The sequence below is a fragment of the Nipponia nippon genome, unplaced genomic scaffold, assembly GCF_047370975.1.
Source record: "Nipponia nippon isolate SJK-2023a ecotype South Korea unplaced genomic scaffold, ASM4737097v1 scaffold_3, whole genome shotgun sequence".
Lineage (NCBI taxonomy): Eukaryota > Metazoa > Chordata > Aves > Pelecaniformes > Threskiornithidae > Nipponia > Nipponia nippon.
In genome coordinates this window covers 118151745-118164348 of record NW_028262347.1, presented here as the reverse complement: position 1 = coordinate 118164348, position 12604 = coordinate 118151745, and the positions used below count along the sequence as shown (strand labels likewise).

At 34.7% G+C, this 12604-nt stretch overlaps 1 protein-coding gene across 3 annotated transcripts in view; it reads right to left on the bottom strand.

Moving 5' to 3' along the window:
- Window positions 1–12604, bottom strand: part of ATRNL1 (attractin like 1) — a 528683-nt gene that overhangs the window by 246981 nt on the left and 269098 nt on the right. For all 3 annotated transcript variants that reach the window (XM_087766532.1, XM_087766530.1, XM_009476061.2), the window contains exon 25: window positions 5698–5759. In XM_087766532.1, the coding sequence (XP_087622658.1) occupies window positions 5698–5759 (62 nt within the window). The remainder of the gene's footprint in view (window positions 1–5697; window positions 5760–12604) is intronic.

Sequence of the window (12604 nt, the reverse complement as noted above, 5' to 3'; positions counted from 1 at the left end):
GAGCCTGCAAAGTACTGAGTCCTTAAAAAAAGACATACTTGCTTCAGGAGTCTTGGGAAATATTTCTCAGGTGCCACCTTCTGAGACCTCTGGGGTGAACACTACTACATAAGTGGCAGCTTTGATTTCAATGAGATTTTATGAAAGCAGAAGTGGTGACAAAATGTTTTTTGGAGTGCTTGGCTACAGCACTATACACAATGAAGAGTGCAATTTAAGATTTTCTTTTTTTTTTCCCTCTAAAAAAGACTAGGAAAAACAAAAAGAAAATAAATCTTTCAAATCGTGTTACTGTCACCCAAAACTTGACCCTACAGCTCCCCTCTGCACTTAACCAACTCCAGAACTTATTTCTAGTTATTATGAACTGAGGAGAAATTGGGATTAAGCACTTCACCAGCACAACCAACAGCTCTCACTTACTGTATTTGATACATACAGGGAGTGAGAAATGCAAAATTTTAAATGTACCTACTTGAAGGAAGGAAAAGCCCCTATCTGCTGTATATCAAGCAAGTACATAGGTCACTTTCACATATCAAGCTGAGCAATTATTTTGTAAGTTGAAATCAAAATATGGCAAGTACTGGTGCACTCACATGCACTTCCAAATGACTCAAAGGACAAACACAGAAAGAAGAAAAAACAACAACAAAATAATGGAAAACAGTTCTGTTCACCAAGTGATTAAGTGACTCATACGTTGTTTTGAAGAGCAACCAATCCAGTGGTACTGGGGAATCTCCTTTGCCTGCAGGTCACTAACAAGTGGCTGCCTTCTCAGGAAATATGAATATATCAAATAACTCTACAGTGATGACAAAGTTTCTGGGTGATTCAGAGAGTGGAAGACACAAAGCTACATTCCACAATTCAAAACGAACATTTTAAACAAAATAAACCCCAACTCAGATTGCCCACTGCAGTACAGACATGCTTGTCCCAGTGGGAGTCAAACAACTATTTGCTTCTAAGTGAGGTGAAAACTGTTTAATGCATCACTAAGTAAAAATCAATTTTATTCTAGCCCCAAATGTAAAATCTATTTTGCCAAGATAACTTGATTTTCACGTTACCAGAAAATATTCTAATTAAGATTTATAAGACTTCTTCATTTTCTGAGAACCCAGCCATGGTAGACATGATCTGATCCTGACACACTGCATTTTGTCTTTCTTACAGAGATCAATATTCGATCTCATAAAGCTAAGCATGCCAAAATCTCGCGTTAATTTATCATCCTTTATTTTAACAAAAACAAAACACGAAGCCACTCAGACACACCAAAGGACACTGGTAAAGAGAAGAAATTCACTCATTGCAAATCTACACCCAGAATGTCAGATTCAGGTACTGGAGCTCTCAGGAGCTCTGATACAACCTGCTGAAATGCAGCCACTCCTGCTTCATGTTCTTGATACAAATAATTTTCCGAGAAATGCATGACTACTGTTATAAATTCTTAACTATAATTTTATTTAAAAGCAGGTTTAGAAATCAAGAGTTTCTTGGCTCTCAATTCTGGATTTACTCAAATCATATATAATAAAAACTAACAAATAGTGAACACTGTCAATTTTTATGCATTATAAAATATGATCTAAAGAAAAAGTAAATAATGTTTTCAGAAATTAAAGATACTTCATATACCATTATGAAAAGCCTAAAATATCCTGGCCACCTACTCAGCTAAAACAATATATTCATGTAAGACTTGAAAACACTGAAAACCTCTTTATCACTTATAGTTTAGGAAAAAAAGCCAGGCTTTAGCTTATTGAGTGTTTTACCGGTCAGGGTAATACAGGAAAAACCTTTCTTTAACTGTGGGGACTGCATTTCTTCAGTATAAGAAGAAAGATCATTCACATTAGATGCCTGTGAAATTTTCTAATGAGATCTGTACTGCTTCAAAGCAGGTGGAAAAAAAAAAAAAGTCACACACTTCTCAATTTGTGTGATGGCTAAAAGTCTTCAAGGAATTGACTAAAGCAACACAGATGCCACAGTTTCTATAAGACTGCTAGGAATCTGTTACTACTCTTACATATCAGATTGCTTTTCTTCTCTTAGAGAAAAGGTCACTGAACCAGTAGATACAATGAAAACTTCCAGTATAAAAAGAATGAACTAAATAGGTTTTTTTTTTTTTCACTATGCATATCATGGTCTGGAGCACTAGTTTCTGTAATATTCTGCCTATTTTTTCAAAATAACTTTTATTTCTATAAGTTTTCTGTTCTAGGACATACAATAACAGTATCTTGGTAGATCAATCATTAATTGCAGATCTAATCATAGCTTTTGCACTTTATTATGTATAGTTTTAAATAAAGTACTTACAGAATGATATTTTTAAAATAGTTAATCTTGATACATTGGGAAAATTCTAAAAATGCTTGTTATTTTAATGTTTCTGATCCAAGCAGTAAAATGTGCATTTCATCTTTTACTCTGGAACACACGCCCTATAAAGGAATAGCTTTAAACTATACTTTTGAATGGTTGTTAAAAAAACTGTTATTGTCAAATAAATCTATTTGTTGGTTTGGCTAGGCAGCCAGGGTGAAGAGGGTTACGCCACGTGCTCAGAAATATGAAAAATACAATACTAGATGGAAGAAATGCAAATGCACATTTATCAAAGCAGGTTGAAACACATTTTGTTATCAAGCACATTCAAATTGTCTTTAAACACAATTATTTTCTCTGTCAATGATCCTAGCAAATATGATCTGGGTTATTACTGTTACCAACATAATTTGCCACTGTTTTAATATACTGCATTCCCACCCATTAAAAACCAAAACAAAACCAAAACAAGAAATGAACAAACAAACCAACCCTTATTGAAATAATTTTGTTAGGCTACAAACTGTTGATCAGGTATTTAAAAGAAGGGTAGACGTGGTGCTTGAGGACATGGTTTAGTGGTGGACTTGGCAGTGATAGGTTAACGGTTGGACTCAATGATCTTAAGGGTCTTTTCCAACCTTAATGATTCTATGATTCTATACCAAATTTTCAGATGAAGGCTTGAACACTATCAACCACTTTGGAGACGACGTATTGATGCTGTCTTTGGGTATGACTAACTCTGCCCACTAGTGTGAAAAAAAAATTAGTTATTGCTATATTTTCCTATTGGAAATATTCTTCAGCTTGTTTAGACTAGTGATCCTCTGGAAACAACGTTCAATTCAACATCTACTGAAAGTTTTAATGGTGTCCAGACTGGAAACTTCTCATTATAAATTTCTCAGTCTGGTTTTCTGTAAAAGACACACTAAGTATTTTTCCTACATTTATTTACAACACACTGCAATTAAAAGTCCAGTGACAAACAACCCAGCAGTTTCTTCTTTGGATCATTTACGTGGACTGACCATTTGCTAGCTCTGATGTCAGTGAGGACTCTACGCTTGCAGCAGTTATGAGTCAGGAGTGTCGCTGTGACATTATGCATAATTGTTTTGGTTCTGTGATAAGAAAATAAGTGGACTTCTAACATCTTTGGAAACCCCATGCCTCTGGGCCTAACACTGAATAAAAACACACAGAAGGTACTGGTTCATGTCTTGGAAAGAGCCAGTTAGCCAAGCAATAGGCCTGGGCTAATCTTCCTAGCAGAGTTAATCAACTTGGGAACACAATGCAATTAAATAACTTTTTTCATGCAGTCTCTTCATTCAGAACCAACTCAAGCTTTTCCTCTCCTCTCCTCTCCCTTCTCTTTTTCTCTCAGATTCTGCTTTGCAAAGTGTGAATCTACTGTGTGCTATTCTTCCTGTTTCTATTTTTTTCTTAGAAATACAAGAGCTCCAGCTCCTAGACATCCTACCTATGTCTACAGACACCTTAATACCAATTCAGTTGTAGAAGAGTACCATACAACCTTACAAGTTGTAGAAGAGTACCATACAACCTTACAACAAGATTTTAAAATATATTTTGATAAACACTCTATTTCTCATCATAACCGTCAAACCTTAGCCTGATTTGTATGTGCCTTTGGAGGGTGCCCTGTCATTAAGTTTTGTACCTTGCTTGGATTACTGCAATGCGCTACTCACAGCATTTCCCAATTCCTTTACATATTTCTGCAGCTAGGTTCCTAAGGTTGATTATTAACATTACGCTGCAGATAGCTGCAAGCCCCTATTGAACTGGGTGCCAGCTGAAAGCCTTGGTTATACACTTAGACTGGGCCTGAGTCAAAGGCAGCGGTAGGATAGCTGCCAGCTATCCTACAACCTTTCTCTCTGTAAGGGGGATTACATCGGCCTTGGCTTCCAATTAGCCTACTGTTCAGGCAGAGAGATCTCTTCTTTCACCAGGATCACAGTGAATTTGCATTTACCCAGACCAAGCCATATCAGATAGACCATCACACCACGAGAGCTAATGCCATATATCTATAGAGATGGCTTCACCATCAAAGAGCCTATAGTTCACCTTTTCTAAGCCTGCATTAGGCCACAGAGCAGAAACAAATTGCTTTTAGTCTACCTCTGCTATTTGTCACAGGGTATCTCTGTTCTATCATATTTGGACAGGCTTTTCTTTCTTTTATAGGAGTTTTTTGTCTTATGTTTGCATGAGCATCATCATTTTTTAGATCTTGCTGGCTTCCCAGAAAACAAACAAGCAAACAAAAAAACCCAACAACCAAACACCAAAACCCCAAAACACCACTAGACTGACCTTTAGGCAACCAGCATTTTATTGGTCTGTTTGTGGTGAATGAGGAGAAATGGGATGCTTTGCATCAGCTACTAAACCACTCTCCATTTGCCAGTGCATTGGGTACAGAAGACTTCAGGGTCTACTCACTTCTGCCCCCTTTTTGGTGACAGCAATTAAAAGAAGTTGGTACATTCACAGCATGTAAGAGTCTGATTCTTCAGGTACGGTTCCTCAGAGCACAGTGATTAAAGCAAACAGAAAAGCTGTACTGTGAACCTGTGAAATAAATGCATGGCAGTTCTAGAAATACAGAAAGTCTGATGAACATACTTGTCTGCCACTGTTCATATTTTGCATACACTTCATGGTTATTGGGGAATACCTTCACAGCAAGATTTCAAAGCACTGTAACTAATCCGTGTATATTCAAGTTTGTGACATTTTATAAGACAGCTGAACTTTCAAGAAGTCTTTCTGTGGAGTTTTGTTCAGATCCTAGAATAGCTGTCCCTTTGCAGTTGAAGCCAATTTCTGCATTGCTGCCACAACCAAATCTCATGCATCACCTACTGCCTTTCACAATTAATCTCTAACACAGGAAAGCATTAGTAGTGATTTGCAGTACTTCATCAAAAATAACAAGCTATTGAACAGAACCATGATTTTAAATAATTCTTTCAAAGAGTTTACAAAAAATTCACACACATAAATTACTAGTTTAAGTCAGTATAGATAGCTTCTCTTAATCACTGCAATATACAGTACCTAGCTAGCTAATCTTTACGAAGTAAGTGTGAAAACTGTACCACTGAATATGAAATATATGAAAGATGCCAGCAGCTGCCTGTAGTTACAGGGCAATGGCCTGGATCATCCGCTGGTGCAAATTAGAGAACACAGTTTAAAGGCTTCCTTGCAGGCATTTCTTAAGATTAAGAGGCTAGTCAAGATATTGGTTTGATGGAAAAGAATCAGCATGATTTCAGTCAGAAAACAGAAAAAGCAATTTACCTGAAGAAGGTGACAAAGAACTGCACCAGATCCATGATAGTATTGTGCTGTGAGAAGGCAATCTGCAAATAAAATAGAAGTAAATTACAACATTTTCAGAGTCAACAGCTCTTTTTAGGCTTGGGTTTTATGGCTCCACGGATGATTAGTTTTAAGTGTAATTTCAGTCTAGTGTGCACACACCTGCATTTACCATAAAGTGAGATGAGCAACTAACTCCCACGACTTTGCCCATGTCAAAATACAAACAATGGAATAGAAATATCCACGTAAAACTCACTTGATATAAACAATGAAAACAACATGCAAAATATTAAGAAATAATATCGATATAAATTGTCTTCTTTATAGTCAACTGTTTTAACTATCACCATTTTCCATTTTAATAACAACACTGAAACAAGGTTTTAGAAATGACAAAAAACATCTCGTGCTTAAAATTAATATATTTAAAATATTTTAATTGCATAATATTCAAATTAATGCATATGTTAATTTAAAAACAGATAAATCTGGTGCATAATAAAACAAACCATTTCAAAGCAAATTACTTTAAAGACAAAGTAACAAATATTCTTTTAGGCTACATTTTTACAGCCTCACCAGAACACGCATTAGTTCAACTCCTTACTGTAATTTTTCACAAAGATTTAATAATTATCTCTAAGACAGCATATACACACAGACGCACATTCATACTTGCATGCAATAGAGCCTATAATTATTATTATAATTACTTTTTGCTAATGTTAAGAACAGTACTTAATATTTAAGTTATATCTACAAATATTCTTAAGTCCCTGTCTAGTTCAGTTGTTCATAGTGTATAATTATCAAACTGAAGATATACAGAATCTTCTACTTTGAATTGCACGAAGTGTTTATCTAACTATATTCCCAGCCCATTCAAATAACTGTTGTTTTTAGAGATCTTTGTGCATTTAATATCTGATCTTGACTAGTAATTACACCAAATTACTCTGATTGCTTTTCACAGCTGACTTGTGAACTTTTGAAATGATAGCTCATGATACTCAAGAATTTTTTTTCTTTTTTATTTTAGGGCAAAGCTATAATGTCAACTTTAATATCATAATGGTGTTACTGTGTTTTGTGCCAGCTAAATGCAGCTAACCATAGGTCAGATTACTTAAAAGTCTAAGGAAGGAACAGGATGTAAACTGCATCATTCCAGGAATAAACATAGGGGGCAACATCATGCAAAACAAAACCATCTCTAAAATGTAATTTCTCCTTTCTCTTCACTAATACTGCACAATTGCAAGCAATGCAAACAATTCTAGGAGCTCCGGAATTCAGTACAGAAAGCAGATACTTCAAATTTCTCTGCCCAAGTTATCAGCAAAGATACTTGATAAATGAATCAGAATATAATTTAGTGTACTAAACTCCTTGAGTGCTATCAATCATCTGTCTCCTCTCTAGAAAGGAAATCTAAATGTGCCTAGCTTAAGTGGATAGCTGTGTTTGGATCAGGGCAAAACCTATGTTCTGGCCTGGCAGCCTGTGGAAAGAGAAAAAGCTGAAGACCATGTGGGAATGAAGCAGGAGAGAGAAAGAACTCTCTGACTCACTACTCAAGTGTCATCTACAAAAGTTTTCACATTTGTCCAATATAAGCAGAAATTTTAAATTCTCAGAAACTGTCATGATGAATACTGTACCAAAATGAGGAGAGATTAGGGAGTAAAAATATGAAGAAGTTGAAGAGAAATTACAGAATGGACAAAATTGTCAAAGTATCTGTTAATGCCAATGTCACCTTTATTTTACATAGAAAAGATAAAAATCTGAGAAAAGATCTGCAGAGTTCTTTGGCCCAAAATAAGGTGCATTCCAAGCACAAACAATTGTTTAAGAATACCTTGTACGAAAAACAGAAGCTTTCTATATTCAATTTTTATTTTAAATGCAGGCTGGATTCCTTTCAAATAATATTTAGTATTCAAAGTAACTGCTGGCTTTTCCAGAATGTTTTTTACAAGTACCATACTTCAGGAGATGAACTAACACAAAGAGAAAAAAACATGCCAGTTTCAAAAGAGTTCACCTTTTGTGACCTGTTAAAAAGCTATTTTTTTAAGGAGCATTTATATTTTGCATTACTTCAATTATTTTCATTCAAGGTGTCAGCATTCATTAACAGTATCTGTTAGTCTAGAAACAACTACAGTCAAGGGAAAATCCTGCAATCAAAAACCACAATCTGATCACAATTGTATCAGGAAAGTTTTATATCAAAATTTTCTAAGAAACTGTAGTGCCTTTGTTTCTCTTTTTCAACACACAGCAAATATGAAGTAGGCAGATTTACAACAATTTAATGACCTTATATGCCTATTAATGATTAAATATGACTTGCATATCCCTAAGCTCAAGATGGGATAGATTGCTTTTGCACAAAAACAGACACAAAAGGAATTATTTCACATTTTTTACCTTCTATTAAACAAATCATCTACTTAAAACAATTGTGATGTTGTTTTACTGGCGTTCATGTTTGTAAACCTATGGAAGAACTCCTCTCTGTAAAACTTACTTGTTTGGTTGTATGGGATATTCTTGAAAGTGCTTATACTTTAGAGCAAAACCACAGTAAAATATAAAGTTCCATCCCAGAAGTAATTTCAGATTTTAATCAAACATTACATATTTTAATGATAAGTAGATCATGAAGGAGCAAGTAAATGTCGTGAATCTAAGCCTGACACAAAGAACTATAATACAATTAAAAAGATTTATTTCCATGGGATTTTCATCTAGATATGAATGTTACTGTCTTTTTCTTGTGCCTACATAGACAAGGGACAAGACAAGGAAAATTCATTCAACCCCAGGTTTTGATCTTGGACTTAAAGATACTGGAGATTAATACCTCTTTTGTTAATTTGTATCATGCCTAATTAGCCCTCTGTTTCACCAAAATGTCTAATAAGCCTATGGATTGCACAAATATTATCTCTATCTTCTCTTACAAATAAAGATCAAGATAAATACCATCTCTGTCATTTCCTATGGAATAGAATCAGCAAGTGCCACGTGGAAAATAATTTTCTATGGCAAAGGATAGCCTCTATGAGTGAACACAGCATTTCCAGCATAAAACTATTTCCCTTGAAGAAAGAGGAACAATAACACCTCTGCTTTACACAGCTTAACACTGAAAAATGGAAGTAGAATTACTTATAGTACTATAAAACGTTACTTGAAATACAATTTCAGGTGCAGATGCTAATTCTTTCATTCACCAGCATTAGATTTCTAAAAGAGAAGTTAGGAGTGACATCAATATGGCAGCTACAGATATGGCTATAGACGCAGATACATTCCAGTAACTGTCCATGATCTATGCTTCTCTTGAAAGGCAGGCTTATAGACAGCTATCTGTCATAAATGTTATCGAACAGTTTTCTCACCTTCACAGAAACCACTAGAAAACTTCTCATCATCTACAACGGTTGAAGTTCTTCTCCCTGTTTGGCTAGCATTAAAAGCTTTCAGTGGGTTTAAGATCCAATACTGTTACAGACAAATTGTTGCTTTGCAACATGAATAATGACAGGTTTTGCAAAAAACTAGAAAATGGATGTTTAATTTTCTTAAATACTCTGCTATTGACAGAAAAGAAAAATAAATTAATTAGAAATTTTAAGGTGAATCAGCATTTAGCATTTTCACAATAAAGACATCCAAAACGGCACCCCAAACAAAAAAGAATCATATTCTAAGGGCTTAAAAATATGCAACAAAATCTTTAGTCTGATTTCCTAACACTATTCAATTTTATTTTCCTTAGAAATTGGTTACAGTATTGGAATATCCCTTGAATGCAACCAATGCCATTTGACTCATAGCTGACCTAAAGTTTTGTCATTTGCTGCTAAAAAACTACTAGCAGATGCTTATTAGATTATCAAGCTATAATGAATTTGCTGAAACAAAAACATTACAGGACGTAGAAATTCCTAGTTTCGCACTCCAGTAGGGCAAAGTCTAATCTCAACACCTGGTTCACAGAAAAACCTAGAAGTTGTTTGAACTTTTTATGCATTTTAAAAAAAAAAGAAAAGTAATTGAGACAAGCTCCATCAAGAATGAAAGCTGACCTATGATTAGAGGATCTCTACCTTGAGCAATGTGACAAAAGATGAAATTTTGTGGTGTAGTTTGGAACATTCTAGTGGTGGTGAAACTCCAGCTATGAGGATCTATGATAACAAGAAAGAGTTGTATGCATCAATTTTTTTTTTTTCCACAAGATAAAAATGAGTCAAGTTCTTGAGCATGCAAACTCCTTTTGATGCCCAAAATACAAGACGTCAAACCGAAATAGAAGTTGGGAAGATTGCTCATTTTAGTATATTAGATCATATATCTTTCTTGTATGGAGTAGAAGGGATATGAGAAGGAGGAAGAACAGTTGATAAGGTAGGCAAGTTGTAACGAAAAAGAGAGATGGATAGTTCGAAACCTGTGAAACATAGAGATAAGCATATGCAAGGAAACTATAACATGCCATAAAACTGATACTTCTACTAAAGCCAATGCTTTTTGTATCCTAGTCTTAAGGTTCATCTTGTGAAGGAGTTGTGAGGATCAGGACCTAGAGGTAAGAACTGCAGCGACTGTTTTATGAAAAATGCTCTATAATTAAACTCCGAGCAATTGCTTTCAACTTGGATTTAGCTTTGAAGTCTGATGCTTCTAACTCAGACACGAAGAAGGACTTGTGTGTCTGAAAGTTTGTCTAACTTTTCCAGGTATCCAGCTGCCTTAATAAATGATACAAACTTCTATCTACAAAACTCCTCTTGCCATTTTAACTTTAGGAATAGTGTTATCAGAGATGCTTTTTTCTATCAATATTTCTGCCTGGATTTTTATCTGGATGAACTAAAATATTAAAAAATTAATTTTCATGTACAATCTTATAGTGCACTGCATTTGTATTTTATTAGATCAAAGTAATACCAATACCAATATAGAGAATAAATGTAGATGCATTCTGAAATTCACAGACATAAAAACACAAAGAGCGAATTAAAAGATACCAAAGCAAAATGTGTTATATATATGTTCCAGCTCACAGTCTTAAAAGATAGAAAGGTACATGAAGAAAACGCTGATGGGTGATAAGTGAGCTGTGGTGATTGCTCCAACAGGCATTACTGATATGTCTATCCTTTTTCTCTACCATGTTCAGGCTTTTGAAAAACATACGGCTTTAAAAAAAAACAAACCAACCAAACAAACAAACCCCACCACACATAAAACCCTAAGAAATCACTTAAGTTCTTTACGTCACATAGCTTAATTGGAAGACAAGGCATTGTGACTGCTGACAAATCTCTTATAGCAATTGAGGATTCAAAAGCCAAATATCCAGCAGAGTATGCCAGAGAGCACTGCATACAAGGATGCATTGCAACCAGCATTTCAATGTATGGTATTTCTTAATTTTTGATCTGGTTACATGCATGGTGTAGGAAATACACTTTACACTAAATAATAATGGATGGGATAGTTCTGTTGAAACAGGAACAACTTTTGAACACATGGATTTTTCCAACCTTCAAAAATCATTGTCTGCAGGAAGAGATTTTTTTTTCCACTGCTCTAGGTACTTCATTTCATGTTGACCTTGACTATCATATGCAGCAATAATACAGTCCTACAGAACAATAGGTCAAGATATGACCACACCACAAAAATGAGACAATCTTGAAAGTCTAACTTCGGGACATCTTTCATATGGAAATAGTAAGTCTGGCCTCAGAATTTTGTGGTTTAATTTGAAAACTATAGGCGTTGAGAAGATGTCTCTTCAATTCTAACAAAACCAATCTAGCAAAAGGAAAGAGAAAGGGAAAATTAGGCACAACAGGAATGCACTAAATCAAAATTCCACATTTGCAGTAAACATGAACCTAATCCATAAAATGGTTCATATATTCAAATAATGTACACAAAAAGCAATTTTAGTCTATGCTCCATTTCATGATATTATCCACGAATGTAAACTTCTATGTGTTCAGGTTCTCAGACGATGAACAAATACTTCCGTTAATACAACTCTTTCACCTTCCACTGTTAATAAATTAGGAATGAACAAATAGAAGAAATTAAAATAAATACATGGTAAAGTTTTTATAGATGGTCTCATTATTAGACCTGGAAACATAATACAATAAGGTCAGACATAACCCAAACTAAACTCCCTGGACTGTGTTGATTATGCATATTTAAACCCTACAGAATTATTACTTCCTTCATTATGATCAAAACTGTAATTGAATTTCTTCTTGGATAAAACTATTATACACTCCCACACTGGTACTATATATGTTCTGAAGCAAAAGACATGGATATTGACTGAACATGAAGACTAACTCATTTTGTTGTCTATCCTCTTTTACACTTTCTTGAGGAACACTTTTTGAGTGAGGCAACTTTAGACAACAAATATAAAAGACAGCTGAGGAAAATATTTGTGTAGATGGGCACATTTTTGTACATAACATTTTTATCAGGAAAATGGGAAAGATCAAATACTGTGATAATTTGGAAACAGGATGTAGGAAAATTTAGATACATAACAAATTTTCACATTTACTATTTGTTGTATGAAGTGAAGTTTAGATATATACTGTGCAGAAACATGACTGCAGAGACCCGAGTATAAACTATTTTAAAGACATTATTATGTACTGTATAATCATTGGGTGGAAAAAAACCCTATAGAATCATAGAATCATTTAGGTTGGAAAAGACCTTTAAGATCATCAAGTCCAACTGTTAAACTAGCATTGCCAAGGCCACCACTAAACCATGTCCCTAAGCACCACATATCCACACGTCTTTTAAATACCTTCAAGGATGGAGACTC